The following is a 20,650-nucleotide window of genomic DNA, read 5'->3' on the forward strand; positions in this document are numbered from 1 at the left end:
CAGGTTAGTATTGAACTCCTGTTCAAATTCTTTTTATTTAAATTCAATTTATTTTTATTTAAATTCAACACTTTTATTACGATGTGGAAGCTCTGCCCAAAATTTTCGAGCTGATTCCAACCCTAGAAATACGGCGTGAAAGCTCTGCCCAAAATTCTCTAGCTGATTCCAACCCTAGAAGTATGGCGCGGAAGCTTTTAATGTCACTTATGGGGGTGAGTGGTTTTAAGCTTTTAATGACCATAATAACAGTGTTGTGTTGGGGTCTATCTTGGTCTCTTGGAGATTAATTTGTAGCTGCTATTTTGATAATTGGGTGCCAACAATTTTCCTAGAATTTGAGCTTGTGGGTATGCAGATGGTGGTAGAGGATGCAGTACAGATTTAAGAATGCTTTGGAGTGGGTTGGTGTCCATGTCATAATCATAAGCTACTAAGTTTCAGGGAAATTCTATCGTAACTTGTGTGTAATCTCATTCTAAAACCTTGGTTTTAATTTCTTATTGGTAGAGGAGAGGGATTTGAACCATGGCATTCTTTCTAGTTGTTGTAAATTGTGTGATTAGGAGACCCCCTATACTAGAGGGAACTTGTCAGGAAATTCTGATGCTATTTCAATATCAAGTGTAATTCAGTGCTCTAAGAACATCAGTTGTAATGTGAATTTTCTAAATTTATCAGTTTATTCACTCTCTTTGTAGGTCTTGTTTATTCTAGCATTTGTTCTTGCATGAATTACAAAAATAAGCCCTTTAAGTGAATAAATCTAAAATTCTAGATGATCTCTTGAGTGAGTATGGATTTACCTATTGTTTCTGTTATATTTGACATGTTTCTAAGTTTCTTCAAATATTATTTTGGAATTAAGAACAAAATTATTGCTTATTTATTTAGGGGAGCAGCAGGAAATGGAAAATTGCTCCATCCATAAGCAAATTAAATGGAAGATGACAAAAGTCACAGAACTGTTAAATAAAACTAAATATTTAGGTTACCTCACTCAAGAAATTCCTTGGTGCTTCTAAAAGTTTACCAGATCATAGCAGACATTGGTGTACAGAAGAATTAGTTATTAATCCTGAAAGCAAGACCCAGCCTGTCTAAAATATTGCATAGTCTTCAAGGGAGGTATCTAGATTCTAGGTTTTAAATCCAACTGATGAATAAACCCTTGAAGGAGGACTAAGAGTTGTAAACTAATTAGTTCTCCTCTATATCCCTAAGTAGGCAGCCAGAGCATTGTTTGACAATCTCTAGAGCTTTGATCTGTGCAAGGGTTCCCAAGCAAGCTACCGTCGATTTAAATTTAATGGGTCACTGATTTGGAACAACTGAGGATGAATGGGATTTTCATCATAGGTGGTGTTGTAAAATTATTCCCGGTCATCTTTGTTTTGATCTCATTGAAAACTTGGGGTGCTGTATAATTAGCAGTATAACAACTATTTGGCTGGCAATAATGTGAAATCTGTGGTAATTACATTGGGCATGAAGCCCCTACAGGCCATGCGGTTCAGTTTCGTCTTCAACTTGTTGCAATATAATTAGTGGGTCTATTTATTATCTGTATGATTTGTGACCAAACAGCAGTATCTGAACTCTGGCTTACAGTAGGCTTTCTTAACTGGATGCCTATGCCCTGCTTTTTGGTCTTCTGGAGTTATTTTAGTAGACTGCTTACGATATGATGTATACCTTTGATTGAACAAGACCACAAATTTAAGCTTGGGGCTAGACATGAATATCTAGTGTTGGAGGTTAATTAGGGAAGTTTGATTAACAGTTTTATTTTGTCAGCATGCAATAAGATGAATACGGCATTTATTGGGTTTGGGTCATGATATCCTTTTAATAGCTTTAAGAGAAAGTAAATCTAGAGTGACAAGATGATGCTGACAGCAAGGACACCAATTACAATAGCTGCAAAGTGGAGAAATCAAACAGTAGTCTAATTACTTAGATTTGCTTCCCCTTTGCCTCCATATAGGTTACAATGCTTTTTAATATAGGAATTCCTATCACAACATTTTCTAGACGCACGAGGAAGAAACCTTCTAGGCTTCTACCTTCTCATGCTTACGGAAAGCCAAACAATATGATTATTTTTGAATAGTTAAAATTTCTAGTTGTGTGACCCATGACTCCAACATAGCAAGAGTGAGTTGGTTTATTGGTTCTCTGGTCTTTATAGTGCACGAGGCTCCTGCTACTATAAGGTCTAGGAGGGGCAAATGTATGCAGCCTTACCTCCTGCTTTGTAGGAGAGGGACAGTTTTACTGAAGAGAGAGGAGGCATTGACTGGAAGATGGAAGGTCTTCCACCCTGTCAAGAAAGAGAAAGCATAAGTTTATTCTTTTCATTTTTGGGTCATGGCTCTAATGCACCAGTTACCTTTTAACGAACTGTGTTGGATGGAATATCTCCATATGATCTAATTATCAGTGGATTGGTGTGTTTTTGGATTTTCCAGGCAGTAATAAAGAGCTTCTTGGAACGAATTCATTTTTGGTGTTACAAAGCTAAGCTTAGGATTTACTTTGAAGTTGTGAAGTTCTGCAGCCACTGATGAACCAGAACATGAGTAGCTGAGTGGTAAGCAGCAGGAACAACAGAAAACAAATGAATTACTCTCCATATCCAAGGGCTTCAGCCCCTTTAACTATTTAGTTAGTAGAAGTAGACCCAGGTCCACTATGAAGTCCTTGTTGACTTTGAAGATCCCATAAGTTCACTTTGAGTGTAATAGTCATTCTCTGCCTCCCTGCACCGGTTGGGAGCACCCGGGCACAAACCCTGAGGTGCTCTCAGCCTTCCAGAGCCTCACTACACAGAGGATTTTTACACAGTATTATTGCCCCATGAAAAGATGTCATTTACATTTTTCTCTCTTTTAAAAATCAAGATTCCAGAACTAGTTTTTTCTTATAGATCCATGTTCAAACAGTTGAAACTTGGTTTTAAATCTTGACTAAGCTGAAATCAGTTTCATTGTGCTTGTAAGATGATGCTGGATTTTTTTAAAATTTTTTTATTTATTTTGTAGATCCATATGTATTAGTTTAGGAGGTGGGTTTTAAGCAGAATTATCAATGTTTCTATTGTTGTTACAAATACATTGCAAAGAAGAAGATATGGCTCTTCAAAACTATTTTTGGCAAAATTTGGATTTAATTCATTTATACTGTGGTTGTGTTCCATGGTGATCCATCCCCTTCAATGGATGTAATTGTTTATTTGGAAAGAAAGGAATTTTGGATAATGTTCAATGGAAAACAACAATGGTTGCGACAAACGTAAAGAGGTGTGGGTTCCTTCCTTGCCTGATTGAAAGTGACTCTCAAAAGAAATTTCCAACCTACCTTGATCTTTTGGAGATTGGCTTTGAGTCCACTTTTTGTGGATTTATGATCACACTTCCCTTATCTGATTATGACAAACCCATCTTTTTGTGCTGTTCTACCTAAACTAGGATTTGTTTTTCGTCTCTCTCTCTCTCTCTCACACACAAACGCACACATACCCTCTATTGCAATTTTTTGTTTGGAATATATCTGTAAGTATATGTTCGACGTAAATGGATTAGCTATCTCAGCACATCATATTGGGGCTCATAGGCATAAGAAACCCCATAAAAAAATAAGGTGGGGGGGGGGGGGGGCATTTGAAAATATAAAGGTTGTTTTCTTAGAGATGTGATGAGCTGATGGCATGTGAGGGTCAGATTTATGAAGTTTAGCAATTTTTTAGAATTAAATGTCACAATTGATGGTACTGTATGAACACACATTCTGTTGCCATAACAGATTTAGAGATAGGTATGAGTGGATTATATCCTCATTTTATTAGTGGAATTTAATCCTTAAACTAGAGATTCTAAATTTATTTTATGATTTGATTTGTTTTCACTCCAATTATTATTTAATATTTGTGGACTTCAAATAATTAAAACTTTTTTGGTAGTCATTGTTCTAATTTTTTGTAGATCGGATTTAAGCCAATGGAAACTGGCCCAAGAAGATCACCACCCTTTTGTTGTCTTATGTGAGATAATGAATGAAGGTCAAGCATTGGGTAAAGGTGAACTTCCTTGCCAGTCTACATTAGATCGATCTAGATTGTTTTGGGAATTTGATATTAAGAACAAAGTTTTTCTTGACCGCACAATGAGCTGATTCATCGCATGATCCTAGGATCCAAGACCCCTCCTACTCCATGCGGTGAATGGGTGGCATTTATTCACTGTGGATGTAGGGGAACTTGGTCTAAAATTATACATCATGCTATTGATAACAATAAAATGGTAATTTTTCATTTTTCCTATGAAAAATGATGAATTATTAAGATGTAAACTGATTAACCCAAGTAGTAAAACTAATTTAACAATTGGGGGTAATAGGATAAGTTCCTCACTTTATGAGTTTATTTGGTCATTCTCAAATCTAAACAAAAAAGACAGCTGTAATTAGAAAACAAATGTCACATCATGTCCTAACTCCTAACTAATAATTGAGAGAAATATGAATGGTTGCAAGCAAGCAGGCAAGAAAGCAAAAAAATTTTGAAGAAGATGATGGGTGATTAGGTAATGAGATATATATTTTTTTTTATTTATTGGGGTGAATATTAGCCAGTTTTATTTTCAAGCTCTAACGTATGCAAACCGTGACGTCAGTTAGATATTTATCAATATAAAATTCCATCATCTCCTTCTGATAATAATTAAAAAAAAAAAAAATCCCATTTCTCTCCACCACCAAGGTGAAGAGAGAATGTCTATCCGATCTGAATTTCTGACTGGATTAGGGAAGAGTATTTTGCTCTGATAAACTTCATTTGGATTTAAATAAACCTCATTTGGATTTAAACTTGATATATGAGGAAGGAGACCTTCGTGTAAAGATTTATCTGCTATATATGCAAACATTTCCTGCCATGCCGAAGGTCAAATCCAATTGATAGTTTGTAAACACAAAGGCCCCAAGCCCAAAGTTCCTTATTCTGACAAGATGATAGACGATAATTTCTTGTGCATTTCAATTGGTGAAAGGGAAAATGACATTTATGTGGATACTTCCTCGTGTATTTTCAATGGTCTTAATGCATGCATAGAAACTGCACTCCTTTACAAAAAAAAACATTTTTCAGTTTTTTCATGGGGAAAAATAACGCTCCTTGGTTGCATCCTCTACGCTCAAACACAATCGGCATGAAAGATCGCCTTGCCCCTTGAATTGTATATTGGTCGATGCCTCAGTCTTCCTTTCCATTGGCCCATGTGCTGGTGCAGTAGCCACACAACCAAGAGGAGTGTTACGTCGCCCTTTTACTGTTAGTATATTGGGAAAGAGATTGCTGCCTAATCTCATAGGCCCTATTCTATGGTGTGGCCAATGAGAGAGTGCACAAGTGCATCAACATAGATAGGATTTTTTAATTTCACGAAGGCCAGACAGTAATTTTGCATACTCCTGTGTTTGAGCTCAGAAACCACATGATCAGGCATCATTATTTTTCCATATAACGTTCAATTATATTTTAGTGATAGACAAAAATCTAGGTGACAACTTGCCAAACTATCTAGACTTTGATGATCTTATGGGGTCTTAATGGTTTGGGAATGCTAATGTTTTGCCACAAGTCTCAAGAAGAATAACCAACGAAGCAATAATTAAGCATCAAGACTGAGATTGACTTGACCTATCAAGAAAGAAATTAATGATCACAACATACAAGCTTCATCGAGCCATAATTATTCAAGAATCAATGAATGCCAATTATTTTGGAAGAAGCAATATGCATTAGTGAAAGTGATCAAGACCATACTTCACTTGGGTTTCTTTCCTTTTATATCCTGTTTGGATTTTCCTTCCATCGTGATTCTCCTGTAGGTATGGCCATTGTTTCTGTTGTGGAATATTTTTCATCTGTTTCTTTTGTTTCTTCCTTTTTCCTTCTTCCTTCTTTATCATTTTTTTTTGGGGGGTGGGGCGATGGGGAGGAAAGAATTCTTGAGCTTTGTTCAGTATATTAATCATTCATCTCAAAAAAAAAAAAAATCATATTTTACTCGGACTAATACCTCTATACATCCAAGAAAAGAAATTTATAATCCAAAATTATTGAAAGGAAGATATAGATGACAACCAAATTATTAAATTCACTTATGTAACTACACCCACTAAAATAATAACATATACATAAAAAAAAAATATATCCAAAATGTTGTGAACTCAATAAGTAGTTTCCACCCAAAAAGATAATTGCAAATGAATACAATATAAGATGACTTTAGAAAGTGTGTTCAATAAACGGGACCCAGACCTCTCCTCTTAAGAGGTTATATAGCTCACTTAATTCTTCTGACATTCCTAGTTTACCAAAAGTAGAATATTTTAAAACAAAAATATATAACAAAGAGGGGGAAAAGATTGCTACTCGATTGCACTCCCTTATGCCCTTTCATAGGGCACCGAGAAATGATTCCCTACCCCTGGATGGGTACCTATATCTACATCCTCCATTGGCCTAGGCACTGGTATGAAGGTCATGCGATTAGGTAGTGATTCTCAACACTAACAAAAAAATTGATGTCCTTAGGGGTTATTTAATCAAGAAGATATATATTTTTGTGACGAACCTCAGCCATACGTTTTTGAGGTTAGAATACCTCTCACATGGTTGGCTATAGGAACAATTCAAATTGCCACTCTAATAACCAATTTTATCTTCCAGGTCAAAATGCATGACCATGGAAGGAAAACTTTGAGAAAAGGGGAAACTCAGAAATTTAATCTTAGCTAAAATTGGTAAGAACAATTTAGGTTAAATCTTTTCCAACTCCATTTTGGTTAAAACTTAGCATGTGAGTAGGGGATCATGTGTTCTATTTGTCCACAAAATTTCAACTCTGTTTTATGTGCGACAAAATTTATAGATAAGCATGAAAAATAAATAAGTTTATTTTTTTCCCTTCTGTTTATTTATTTTTTTCCCTTTGTGCTCCTTCCTTTAGAAAGGTCAGGAGTGCTCAAAGTTCCTACACACATGTAGTGGGAATTCTATTTGCCTTCCAAAGGTGGAGAGTGGCCTTGGCGTTAGAGTAAAGTTAGTCACCCTAGCGGCCCTCCTTGAGCTCTTACAGAAGCTGATTTCAAGAGATGATTCAGTTTAGGTGGACTGGATCTACTCGAAACCACTCAAATCAAACTACATCTGGATTATTTCTTACCCACACCGACTCCTTTTGGTCCCTGAAGAAAATTCTTTACCTCAGACATATTTCTTATAACTACATCAAGACCTCCATTGATGATGGGGAAGTCACTCTTCTTTAGCTTGATTCTTGGAACCCAAAAGTTGTCCTTTCCCATTGTGGTGATAGGATTAGATAAAATGTTGGGTTTGTCAGATTTGCGTTGGACTCCTCCATCTTGAGAAATGGCATTTGTCACCCTTGGTCCTCCTTTATCTCTCCATCTCGCGGATGTTTGGGATGACTTGCCAAACATCCCTAGAAGACCCAGGGGTAGTGGAGATCTTGTTTGATGAATTCTATGTTCCTCTAATAGGTTCTCTTTGGCCAATGCTTGGAATTTGGAGAGATTAAAGAAGTTCCTATTTCCTTGGTCAAAGGTGATCTCGTCAAAGGGTTTCATCCCTAGATATAGCTTCATTTCTTGGAGACCTTTCAATTCCGCTCTCCCTGCTCAGGTTATCTTTCAGTAGAGGTCCATCTCCCTCCCAAATTGTTGCCTTTACTAGAATACTCTTGAAGATACATACCACCTCTACTTTTCTTATCATTTTTCTTAGAAGATTTGGGATGGCATCTTTTCCAAGTGTTGGCCAAATTATAGGCCTATCCACCCATTTCCTAAGGAATGATGGGTTTGGGTCCTTTAGAGTTAAGCTGGTCTATGATGCCTTCAAGGATTTCTTTTTGTATTATAATTTTATCATGTTTGGTGAGAAAGAAATAAAAGGAAATGCTCTCACTCTCCTCACACATATTAGCAGATTTGGTCCTCCACCGTTTTCGAGGTTAGGCAAAAGTCTCTCTCTATTCTCTCCCCTTACAACTACTGAAGCAGGATCAAACACATCGTTCATCCTAGGACCTTCTAGTGCAACTTCCCCTAATCTTCAGGTGTGTAGTCGTGGTTTGGACTTCTTTCCCTTTGTAGTGTTGTTCGTTTCCTCTATCAATATATTTTTCCCTTTTTATTTTTTTAGAGAGGTTTGGCTTGGTTTGTTTTTGTTTGCTTTGGATTCCCTAGCTCCGATTTGTCTTGATGGTCTTTGAGAGGTTGCTCTAGTTTAGTTTTGCCACCTTCTTGGGCAGCCTTTGTATTGGGGGACCTGCCCCCTTTTTATATCTCACCCTCCTTTTTATCTTACCAAACTTTTATTTAGCTAAAAAAGTGTAGCTTTTTTACATCTAAATATCCAAAACTCTTATATAGCCTTTTAAAAACTAGGAATTACATCTTCGAGCATACTCTTTAACAAGCCTTGCAAATGATGAGGACTTGATCTCTAGCAATTTGGCTGGTGAACCATATTCCAGTACAGAACCTGCTTAAGATAAGAAAAAGAAGTCAATTTGATTAGGCAAGCACTAGAAAAAGATGAGAAGACATATTACTAAATTCAATTGAATCCATTTGACCATGGTGTACTAATTTCTAACTACTAACCATTTTCAAGAAGGAGGACCATATCAATATCAAGAACTGATGTTATCCTATGTGCAATTGTGATGATAGTAGACCCTGCAAAGTGTTGCCTAAGTGTTTGCTGAATTAGATAGTCAGTTGCAGTATCCATTGATGCAGTAGCTTCATCAAGTACCAACACTTTGCTCCTCTTGAGTAATATCCGTCCCAAACAAACTAGTTGCCTTTGTCCCATGCTCCAATTGTCTCCATTCTCAGTCACTATGATAGCCACCATATAAAAATGGATTAGCTATACATAATTTTATTTCATCAACTTTTCTTCCTTATTTTTTGTTACAAAATGCTTGGAGTATTGAGAGGTTAGGTTGTGCATTTGAAAGATATATTATACAATAAGATATTTGGAAGGATTGTTTCTTGTGAATGAATAAATTGATCATGAGTGAATTTGGTATAGAATAAATATGAGAATAAGCCTACCCATGGAATCAAGCTTCCCTTCCTTCTTTCGAACTTCATTACCAAGTTGACATTTATCTAAAACCTAAGACAACAAAAAAGTCTATGTCAACTTACTACCTTGCTTGATTATTCAAAATGTCATAGAACTTATTATTAAAGATGAGTTAAGAAAAAGATGAAATGCACAAGCAATGGAGTGCCAAGTGTAAATGAAAACTAAGGCTACTCAAAACCATGATTTCCTAGGTCCAAACTAAGGGAACCTCTTAGGCCAAACTTGGAATAAAGATGATCAATGAATCCAGTGAAATAATTTCTATATCAGTTAAAAGGATTTCAAAATTTGAACAAAAATTAAAAAAAGAGCATATAAACGATTTTAGAGAGATACATACCCCAATCAGTTGCATTGTGTTTGTTTTGTATGAAAATCATCAGTAAGCAGATTATATATTCACCCCATCTTTGCTACTGATTAGTGTCTATTAAAAAATTGAAAAAATGAATTTCGTACCTCCCAAATCTGTTCATCAGTGTACTCTTCAAGCGGGTCAAGATTGCATCTTAGAGTTCCTTCAAACATTGTGGGGTCTTGCGAGATGATACTCAATCTTGATCGCAAGTCATAAAGGCCAATCTTGGAGATGTTGATACCATCTATCCAAATCTGACCGGCTATAGGTTCAAACATACGAAAAAGGGCTTGTGCAAGAGTGGACTTACCACTTCCTGTTCTCCCAACAATGCCAATCTTCATCCCTCCAGGAAAAGTACATGTGACACCTTTTAAGACGAGAGGAAGGTGTGGGGCATATCGGACCTACTGACATAATAAAATTATCAAATCATGAAACTTAGTGAAATTCTATAAGAGCAAGAAGAACCGTCTGAAAACATTATGCTTCATATTTTCTATTCCATAAAAAAAAAAAAAAAAAAAAGATTTAAGGAAACTAAATTGGAGGATACCTGTAGGTCAACAATATCAACTTTCCCTTGTGATGGCCATTCATGACTTGGCCGATTTTCTTCTATCAACAAGAGGGGTTCACTAGGGAGGCAAGCATACTGTAATATTCTCTCAACAGATATCATTTTATTCTCAAGAATGCTAAGGCACCATATAACTCCATGCAAACTGAAACCAAGCCCATATGTGATTGTTAAACCCATAACACCTTCAAAAGAGAAAAAAGAGAAAAAATAAATTATAAATCATTATTTCATGCGACCAATAAACTATGGATGCCTTAGAGGATGATTTTATTAGACTTCAAGTTCAGCTTTTTTACCAGGATTGAGTACTCCCTTTGGCATTGAGATCAAGAAAACCAAAAGGACAGCATATGTGATAGATGCCAACATATCCATACGAAAAGATAACCACTCCATTGCCCCGGAGAAATGAAATCTGGGCCGCGAATATTCATCGACCAACTTGAGGTTTATGTCCATAAACCTCTCTTCTTGATCAAAACACCTAATTGTGTTTGATCCTAAACTAGATTCAACAAAATGTTGTATAATTGGAGCATGGCATACTCCGCCTAGTCGCGATAGTTCTCTTGTTGTGGATATATAATATTGCTAGATGAAAAGGATCATAAAAAAAGTTAGATACAATGTAAAAAAAAAAAATGTGTAATTAAAAAAAAAAATATGTATAATGAATATCTAGTTAGTGAGAAAAGGATATAGATTTTTTTTATGAGGGCTAAATTTGAGCTTCTTACATCTAGATGGTTGATAGTGAACCCATCATCATAACTGAAAATGTTGGAAAATATTTTATTAATATTTTTTTCTTCAACCGTTATCTTCTGAATAGTTACTATTTTCTATTTATTTTTAGATGTTGGTTGAAAACTTATGCATTATGGATATGTTGCTTATATCCAGAAATTTTTATCCCTAACAAAGCAAGTAAGCCATATTATATTTTTATTTGAATAAATCTAAATAGTTTATTCATATCAAAAGCGTAGACATGTCACTTTAGATGCACTCTAGATTTTTACAATATGTCCTTGTTTGATCCTTTTTTCTTAAGCAATTTTGGCAAGCTCTGCATAAATTTACATGAAATGTGTGATTGGGAAAATAAATTGATTGCATATAATTTTAATGAATTCAAGAAGAATAGGTTTAAATAACCACTTTCACATTCAAGCATATGTGCATCAACCACTAAATCAATTTTATTTTGAACAAGGTAAACTCATAATTCAATGATCAGAGATAGGTTGAGGCAACTTATATTATGACCTGTTAACTATTGGGAAAATATGTCTGAGCTTTATATGAAAATTAATCATGAGAAGTAGAAGGGCAGATAAAATTACCTCATAGCAAATGCATATCACTGCCATTGGAATAAACACTATTAACATTTGCCATGTAACCTGTGACATTACTACAATAGTCCCTAGAAGTTCTACAATTGAGATAAGAAGTTCTTCAATTTTCTGTGGAATAGTGGTATCAATTGCACTTTGATCTATGGTTGCCTGCATGAAAAAATAATGTTTATTTAAAATTTAAAACCATATTAACTTTATATTGATCAAACATTATTTAAAATTATATTAACTTTATAATAATCAAACATGATCATTTAGATCTCAAGAGCAAGTGAGTGTATATACTAACCCGATTTAGAATCCTTCCACTTGGAGTAGAATCGAAAAATGAGAGGGGAGCACGAAAAAGGCACAAATGCATTTTGTTGAATAGCAAAGTTGATGTTTTGTATCCAGCAGTTATAGTAAGCATGGACCTTACAAGTATACAAAGACAACATCCAAAGGTCAAAGCAATATAAACAAAGATGAGAGTGGATCCTTTAACATAAGGTTTCACATCCTCTAAAACTGGAGTAGACAACACCATCCAAAAACTACTAAAAATTAGGAGAAGTTGAAAAATAATTTGAGTTAGTAATATCAATAGTGCAAAAGCTCCCTTATATGCAGTAGTAACATACTTCCAATAGACTGAAATACTAATTGCACCATTTTCTCGATTTTCTTCTTGGACAAGCTGCCCTTCTGGTCCAACCAGTTTTTCTGTTTGATTGTTTTTTGGTTCCCTTTCCTCAGCATCTTCACCAGAATTTTTACTAAACATATTACAATCTTCTTCACCATTAACTAAATTATCTAAAGCAACCCCGGGTTCAACATAATTAAGATTTGCTAAAGCTTCCTTCTGTGCACTGACTAACTCCATAAAGTCAGTTCCTGAACAAAGAAGATCTTCATACTTTCCTGCTTGAGTAATTCTTCCATCTCTCATAACCTGCTAAGCAAGAGAAGGTAAAATAATTACTCTCAAACTAGTTGGGGGGCTTGACTTCAGGAGATAAAAATGATATATTCTCACCAAGATAAGATCAGCAGAAGATAAAAACTCTACTTGGTGGGTAACATAAATTACTGTTTTTGAATCTAATATTCCCAACAAACACTCCTGCCACAAATTTCAATTGGTAACATTTAGTTAATAGAAAAAAAAAAAATTATAGTGACGTAAAAGAGCAATATGTACTAATATTATTTATTTTATCAACAAGTAGCATCAAATTATAGGTTTTATAAAAGAAAACATGCATGGCTTAATATCATGTTTCTTTTTGTCTTTTTTTCCTTAACATCCATTTTAGATCAGACTAAGTTTTAAATCAAACTTAATGTCTAGTGAATAAAATTGTGATGCAAGCAATGAGTTGTTTAGTTTCATGACAATTTCATTAAGGAAATATTTTGAAGTAGAGCTTAAAGAGTAACTACCTTAAATAGATGAGTTCCTGTATGAGCATCCACAGCACTAAAAGGATCATCAAGCAGATAAATATCAGCATCATGATATAAAGCACGTGCAATCTGGATCCTTTGCTTTTGCCCACCACTCAGGTTGATTCCCCTCTCCCCAATGATAGTTTGGTCTCCAAAGGCACAGAGTTCTATGTCCTTCTTCAATGAACATGCTTCAAGGATGATCTCGTACCTTTTCTTGTCCATCTCCTTTCCAAACAATATATTATCTCTTATCTTGCCACTTTGTATCCATGGTGATTGTGCAACATAGGCTTTCGTCCCATTCAACGTGATGGTTCCAGACATCTTTGACACTTCTCCCAATATGCATGAAAGTAAGCTTGACTTACCTGACCCAACAGAACCACAAACAGCCACTCTCATACCACGATACACTTGAAAATGAAGATCTTTTAATGTGAGATTAGGGGAATGAAGGTCCCAAGAAAAATTTCCGTCGACAATCTCAATTGCAATCTCAACACTATCACTTTGAAGCTTCTGTACTACATTAGGATGAAGGTCATCGAGACATAGGAATGAGGTTATCCTATCAAGGGAAACTTTAGTTTGAACTATTGTGGAGATTAGGACTGGGAGATTATAAATGGGCCCCTGCAATATCTCAAATGTAGCAATTGCAGATAGAATATTCCCTGATTGTAGCGGAATTCCCATCAACACACAAAACCCAAAAGTAACCATGGATACCAAAATGGGAGTAGACAAGTAGAAAAAAGAAGTCATAGCTGATGTATAAAGTAACTTCTTTAACCATCTTGTTTCAAAGTTTCTAAGCCCAATTATCTTAACCAAGAATTTCATTTCCCAACCATGAAGCTTGAGAATTCTCATATTCCGCAGAGCCTCAGATGTCACTTTCATCCTTTGATCCTTTGAAGACATTAGTTCCCCTTGAAATTTCTCTTCTAGTTTTCCCAGTGGAACATTTGCTAACATTAAAATCATTATGGAAAAAAAAGCTATAAATGAAGCGAGCCCAAGTCTATAGTACAAGATCAACAATGCTAGAATAATCTCAACAGGCACCTTCCATATATCATGTATGTACCAACTGAAAACACAAGTCCTTTGAATATCAAGAGTTATCAAATTAATGTTCTCCCCACTAGCGTGACCTTGCTTTGATTGGTTTGGAAGCCTAAGACTCTTCTTAAAGATTAATGCAAACAAGGCAGCATGGATCCTAATTGATATCTTTCGTAGTTGAAAGAACAAATGTCTCTCTGAAATGCACTTTATGAGCTTTGAAAGAAAGAAAATGAACACTAAAATATAGCCTTTATATTTTATTTGGTGAGAACTATTGAGATACTGAACAAAGACAGGAATAAGATATGGTCCAACATAAGAAGCCAACATACTTGCAATGGAGAGTAGAGCCGTCCATATAATTTCCTTCCACGTTGAAAGATATATTGCCTTAACCAATTGAAGGGTGCTTATCTTACCGCCATTATCATTGGCATTAACATTAGACTCAAGTTTATCTCTAAAATGCGAAAAGACCACAGACGAACTATCACAATTGGCAAGCTGAGGAATATCTTCAAGGTCTAGAGCTTTTTTATACCCAAGTGCAAGTAGAGGTCCCATCCAAGAGAAAGTAAAAATACTAAGAATAGTGGCATTTGCATAAGAAGTTACCTTCTCTTCACTGATACTTGATCCTTTTTCGTACTCACCTTTGTTTCGACTAGAACTAATTTTTAAAAGAGGTTCCAAAAGATGGAAATCTTCATCTTCTTGCTTCTTGATAAATATCCCAACATAACAAAAGTACAAACCAGAAATAATGGATACAACATCGGAGACCCATAGCTGGAATGGTAAGGATGAGTGTGTCCAATACACACCAAGATGTATAATAAGATAGGAACAAGACATTAGGAAGTAGAAGGCCCACCAAATCCTTAGTAGAATGGGGAACTTGCGCTCATTTGAATAAGAAAATTGGATGTGCAAGAAAGCAGAGATAATGAACCAAGTGATTGTTCTGGATGCAAAATCCATTTGAGTGAAAACCTTTAGATTAGGCCAACCAGGTCCATACCCAAAGATGTAGTTCAATACACATAGAAGAAGATCACAAAAAGACAGAACTATGGATGATATTAGGGTTGTCCAATAGTATAAGAAGTATGTATTCTTTAACACTGGTGTTGAATTTTCAAGGGTAGGCATTGTCCATTTCTTGCAAGCCCAGGAAATGGATAAAGCTAATAGCAAAATTATGTGTGAAGAAGCAGAAAAACCAGGTAGGAAAATGGTTATAGAAGACTGAGAAAAAGAAATCCAGATATTCACATCATTCTTTGATTCTTCAGAAGCATCCATATTTGAAAATTTATTTTATTTTGTTTGTAATTTGGTGGCTTGGCTCAGGTAGGTCTAATACATATCAATCTGCCTTAGAACACTTAAATTGATGCAACCCAATCTGCAAAAAATGTCGTGGAAGACTATTGTTTCTAAACCATTTCTATTTTATACGTTCCAAAAAGAATTAGACCAACATTGGAGCCTCAATATCTCCCAGATGTAGCTGAACCTGTTAATAAACAAACAGAAGGGAAACTATTTGAATTATATAAAAAGCAAAAGAATTGCAAAGAGTTTCATAGAAAAAATAAGAATGAAATATGATGCAATAATATATGATTTAGTCCATGTTCAATTATTAACTTCAATAGAGAGAATAGTAACTTAGTAATATAAGATGAAATAAATAGATATTTTAGAATTAGCATATTGGAGAAAAAGGCAAAGAAAAACAAAGAACATATCGTAAGAACACCAACTGATTCATTGTTGTGAATTTCTATAGTAAAGCAGAACTGCCAAAATACCATCGCCATAACTCTGCTAGTGTTTTATGCTGCCAATCTGAAGCCTAGAGAAAGGAGGATGGTTGGTGCGTCAGGTCAAAAGTTGGTATTGTAAAAAACTTTACTCAAATCTTTTAATATGGATCCTAACATGTTACATTTTCGTCTTTATGTTAAGACTTTTCAAGGAAACAATGCACTATGCTATCACCCATGTGTAGTGGATTGTGAATAGGCTGACTCCATTTAATTGAGATAAAGTTGAATTGAATTGAGTTGAGATCATGGTTTTAGGTATTGATATCAAATTGGTCATACTGTATTGCTATTAGCTGAAATCGATCTCAACACTTGATCGATCCAAGACCGAGTATTGGTATCGAATCAGAAGTACTATCGTAAAAAGAAAAAGGGGGGGGGGGTTTAAAATTGACCGATGCAGAAATTGTTCTTTCGAAAAGGGTGAACCTATGGTGGCACAGCACCACACTTGTAAACCTATATAAGTCCAGAACATGAGAAAATAGGATAGTAAAAGCCAAACACTGGATCAATTTAAGATCCTTAAATTCCATGAGGAGTTATGACACTTGACAGAATCTACTAATTTTTTCTAGGAAATATTTTATGTTGAAACAACCAGAGCCAAAATTTGATGGATCTGTGTACTCCTGCTGATTCATGATTTCCCTTTCATTCCTGTGAAGTTTCAACTTTTCTATAGTAAATTACCACCTAGCATGCATATTTCCTTGATGATCAAAAACCTTGTCTTAAACCTTACACCCAGCTTAGTCAACATTGCAAAACTTAAACATGGGTTGTGTGTGTGTGTGTTATATATGAGAGAGAGAGAGAGAGAGAGAGAGAGAGAGAGAGAGAGAGAGAGAGAGAGAGAGAGAGAGAGAGAGAGAACCTTGACAAAGAAGCTTCAAATTATTTGATCTCATGGTAAATGTTTTAAACTTTCCTGTACCTTTTAAACGAACCAAAGTTTCCTCTGCATCTCTTCTAAGAATTTGGACCGTGACCTCTGCTTGAAGTGTACTAAATATGTAAAGTGCCTAAATTAATTGATGGTGAACAGGGGAAGCATTTTTTAGTTGCAAAGAAAATGCGCATGTTTGACTCCGCCTCATAACCAGTGATTTCCTAAGAATTAGGAAAGAGGTGATCCATAAGTGGCGGATCCTAAATGTCTGAAACGCAAACCTAAAATTATGCAGAAAAGAACCATTCTCCATCACAAAGCCTATAGAAGACTTAATTTTAAATGTTTTATCTTTGCTAATTTGGTACTTTACCTGCGACAATGCCCTATCCATAGAAGATACTTAGCCAATTAAGAGGCATCTCATGTAGGCAACACCTATCTTCTATTGGCCTATGGTTCAACGTTATGTTCTTAACACATCATAATTCACATTTTGTTCAACAAAGAGAGGAGGGAAAATGGAAAAACCGTCTTAGTTGAACAAAATGTGAATTATGATTGCAGCTAAATCCTTAGTAGCAGCCAGGGGAATGGACTCTCAGGGGAACGAAATAGAATAATCCATTTTCTTGGCTGCAACCCAGCAGCGGGAATGAAATAGAATAATCCTCTTTCCTTATGAGTTTATAAATACCCTCTTAGATTTTGGTATTTTCCATTATATCTCTATCACATAAACGATTCTGTTGAAGAATTACTTTCATATGTTTTTTTTTTTTTCTTGATGTCTGAGCATGTTTGGCTAAGAATTCGACGGGACACATTTTCTTTCAATTTCAAAATTGCCATCTAGTATGTTAGAAAATCGAAGAATAAAATTATATTGAAAAATAAGAGATAAAATACTCCCAAATAAATAATTAATTATTTATCTTTCAAATAGCATTAATAGTAACTTGTAACACAAAGAGAGCTCGAAGATAATCAAATCTTCAAATGCTGCTCAACCTAGAGACTTTGTCCAGACCACTCCATTCTCGTTTATCCAATGACAAACTTCAATCTGACCTGGTCCAAACCCCAACAGCTTAAAAGCAAGATGGTTTGGGCTCCAAATTGATGTGTCATAATGACATGCCATGACTGCATGATTCACTTTCTTCTGAGCATGTATATCAACTCCATATACTTTTACTTTCAGCAAAACATGGCAATAATAGACCTGAAATGGAAATGGTTGACTATGACATAAGGCTGGTGGGTCAGAGAGGTTTCCATGGATGAGTTTCACAGCTCCAATTGTTACATTCTCATAAGATCCCTCGATGCTTTCAGTACTCCATATATCTACATGGTGCCCTAATTTCTCAACAATAAAATCAATGAGATCCTCAGCAGAAGTAGCACATGTGCTTGGTTCCCCATGGATAAGGCTCTTCTCACAAATCTCAATGGTGTATTGAATATACTCATCCATATTTGATTCATCTACCACACGAAAAAGCTTCTTCAATTCCTCAATCAGGGGAAAGGAAAATGGGATTTTTGATGCCAAAGATCGTGGCAAGAATGATTTATATGACATTGGGTCCCTTAGATCAGGGATAGACAATAAACCTCCCTCTTTAACCATTGACTTCCGAAAAAATGGCAAACCCCCTTGGCTGGAAATCGACAAGGGTGATTCATTTGGCCATGGAAGCTCATATTTTTGTATGGCAGCAATCCACTGGGCCATTGGTTTTAGGATTGTGTTGTTTGTTCTCCTCTTCACCAGTGCATTTGTAGAACAAGCGATGTTAGCTTGCTTACAGAACAAAGGTAGGAAGGGAGCCAATTCATTTTCTTCTATAAGCTTTATAAACACTGTCACCTGATGGGGTCTTAACGGAGAAACCTTTGCAGTTAACCAATGTGGAGGGTGTGAAAGACCAATATGTTCTTCCCAGTATTGTGAGAAGGTAGTTTTAGCTTGAGAACCCTGCAATTCCATTGAAAAAAAAGAAAAATAACAACAAAATAAGAAAGATTAAACTGGAACAAGCAGTAGCGAAGTTGAAATGAAATGGATAACAGAAAAGCATCATTTTTCTTACACTCAAGCATGCTAAAATCAGAAGTCCAAGAAACATAATGGGATGCATCATGATCGAACTGAAATAGAGAACGGAACGAGTTGTGTCCATGCCTTTGTTGGACTGAGATGTGGGTTTTTTTTTTTTTTTTTCCATGGAGAGAGGGTGCTTGAATTTATATAGAGGGAAATCAAAAATTTCAGTACCTACAAATAAAAAAGGACTGAGTTTTTTTACATCCATATTCCCATTCACTGCAGGGTCTAGCCATGCAATGGCGGTATCAGGGGTATTTTTCAAAAATTCTAAAACTGCAGAAGGGTTTATGGACCCTAACAAGAATGATGGTTCACCGCCCGATAAAAGAAAACCTTGTCCAATAAAAAAAAGGTGTGAAGCTCTTTTCATCCCTTAAATGACTGGACATATACTATATTTTCCCCAATTTCTCTTACCAAAAAGTGAAAAAACTTATTTTCTGGCTACTCTAAAGAAAACTTCCAACTACACTTCAGTCCCCAAACTTTGAAAATACCAAAATCACCCCTCAAATATGGGTCATTCTCATAAATCCGGTTTTCTTATGTTGTTAGGCCTTCGTGTAAAGCTTAACTGGTAGTTCAATGAAGGGAGTCAAACCACCCCTTTTAAAAAGTTATAGATCACTTAATTCCTCCAATATTCCCGACTTACCATAATTGAGAAGTTAAAATTCTTTTTGAAACTAAAACATATTAAAAATTGATGTTATTAAGTGGTAATTAATTAATTTTTTTTTTCTCTGATGAACCTCATCCATGTGTTTTTGCAGTTACAATAACCTCCCATGTGATCGGCTGTAGGAAAATTTTAAATTTCTGCTCCAGGCATCAATTTTGAGAATGAAGGGCAGGATGCTTGATCATTGATGGAAAACTTTGAACATCAGGAACTTCTCCAATTCTCCAATGCATCCCACTTGCATCGAATGGTTAGTCGGATTTGGAAGTGTGTGCCTAGATCCTTCCAGCCTTCCAATGCGCATTGGGGCTATAGGTGCATTGGAGAGGATCCAGACTCAAACTTTGAGAGGAGGGGAGAGTCAGAAACTCATAAATTTTATTGGGAAAAAGGCATCTGTGAGGAAGTGGTCCTAGCCCTAGACAGTGGGGAGGCAAAATGACTGGCCCACCATCATAAAATGGAAAACAACGTCTCTTTTGAAGCTCTTTGGCATGGTCCTATTGACCCTGTTCTTCTTCCTTCTTTTTTCTTCATTTATCCTCGAGCGCCTCAGTTGAAGCATTTATTGGTCTATTGTAGAAGGTTTTGAACCTTTTATCGTCTTATCTCATCACATCTGAAATGCTGAAACTTGGAGTACAAATAAGTTACTATATGATCAGGTTTTCTCAATAATTAGTTCAATGGGAAGGCATTGAAATTCTTTGGAGGTGGGTTTAGGGTTAGCTTTTGTTCAATTGTAGGGAGTTTGTGGTCATGAAGATATTCTTTAACTACGATGTTTAAGCTTTAAACAAAGACCTAACTAGATAAGAAACCAAGTAATCAGATTTATGAAAATGACCCGGAATTTAATGGCATGGCACTTTTGGTGTATAAATATTTTTGGGTTGAAGGGAAGTAGGAAATTTTCTTTAATATAGCCTAAAAGGGAAGTTTCCACTTTTTCATAGCAGAAATTGGGAGATTCAAACCTCCCACCCCCCTTTTTTAATTTATTTTAAATATTACAAAGTTTTTTTTTTTTGGAAAAATACTACAAAGTTTTCACACTTAATAAATTCAAATAACCCCTTTCCATGCAACAGATCTGACTCATTCCCTCGAAGGTTC

At 35.6% G+C, this 20,650-nt stretch overlaps 2 protein-coding genes across 2 annotated transcripts; both read right to left on the minus strand.

The window, feature by feature from the left end:
* Window positions 1-8,392: 8,392 nt before the first annotated feature.
* Window positions 8,393-15,314, minus strand: LOC122089577 (ABC transporter C family member 3-like). Its single transcript, XM_042659309.1, has 9 exons — window positions 12,930-15,314; window positions 11,791-12,438; window positions 11,484-11,543; window positions 10,434-10,728; window positions 10,111-10,319; window positions 9,656-9,961; window positions 9,160-9,223; window positions 8,698-8,937; window positions 8,393-8,575 (listed from the first exon to the last, which is right to left on the minus strand). The coding sequence occupies exons 1-9, from the start codon at window positions 15,312-15,314 to the stop codon at window positions 8,475-8,477; spliced, it is 4,308 nt and encodes a 1,435-aa protein (XP_042515243.1). The 3' UTR covers window positions 8,393-8,474.
* A 2,337-nt stretch (window positions 15,315-17,651) lies between these two features.
* Window positions 17,652-18,952, minus strand: LOC122088094 (polygalacturonase-1 non-catalytic subunit beta-like). Its single transcript, XM_042657241.1, has 2 exons — window positions 18,836-18,952; window positions 17,652-18,720 (listed from the first exon to the last, which is right to left on the minus strand). Exons 1-2 carry the CDS (start codon window positions 18,923-18,925, stop codon window positions 17,743-17,745), a joined length of 1,068 nt encoding a protein of 355 aa, XP_042513175.1. The 5' UTR covers window positions 18,926-18,952; the 3' UTR covers window positions 17,652-17,742.
* Between the last annotated feature and the right edge of the window lie 1,698 nt (window positions 18,953-20,650).

Source organism: Macadamia integrifolia, chromosome 9 (genome assembly GCF_013358625.1).
Source record: "Macadamia integrifolia cultivar HAES 741 chromosome 9, SCU_Mint_v3, whole genome shotgun sequence".
Taxonomy (NCBI): domain Eukaryota; kingdom Viridiplantae; phylum Streptophyta; class Magnoliopsida; order Proteales; family Proteaceae; genus Macadamia; species Macadamia integrifolia.

What these genes read in the sequence shown, in the direction of transcription:
- LOC122089577 (XM_042659309.1), bottom strand. Translation starts at nt 15,314, where the DNA reads ATGGATGCTTCTGAAGAATCAAAGAATGATGTGAATATCTGGATTTCT. An exon ending in TGATATGCATTTGCTATGAG is followed by an intron (nt 10,729 to 11,483) that starts GTAATTTTATCT and finishes CTTTTCATCTAG; the next exon opens with CAATATTATATATCCACAAC. An exon ending in AGGGAAGCTTGATTCCATGG is followed by an intron (nt 8,938 to 9,159) that starts GTAGGCTTATTC and finishes TGGCTATCATAG; the next exon opens with TGACTGAGAATGGAGACAAT.
- LOC122088094 (XM_042657241.1), bottom strand. Translation starts at nt 18,925, where the DNA reads ATGGACACAACTCGTTCCGTTCTCTATTTCAGTTCGATCATGATGCAT. An exon ending in TGATTTTAGCATGCTTGAGT is followed by an intron (nt 18,721 to 18,835) that starts GTAAGAAAAATG and finishes ATGGAATTGCAG; the next exon opens with GGTTCTCAAGCTAAAACTAC.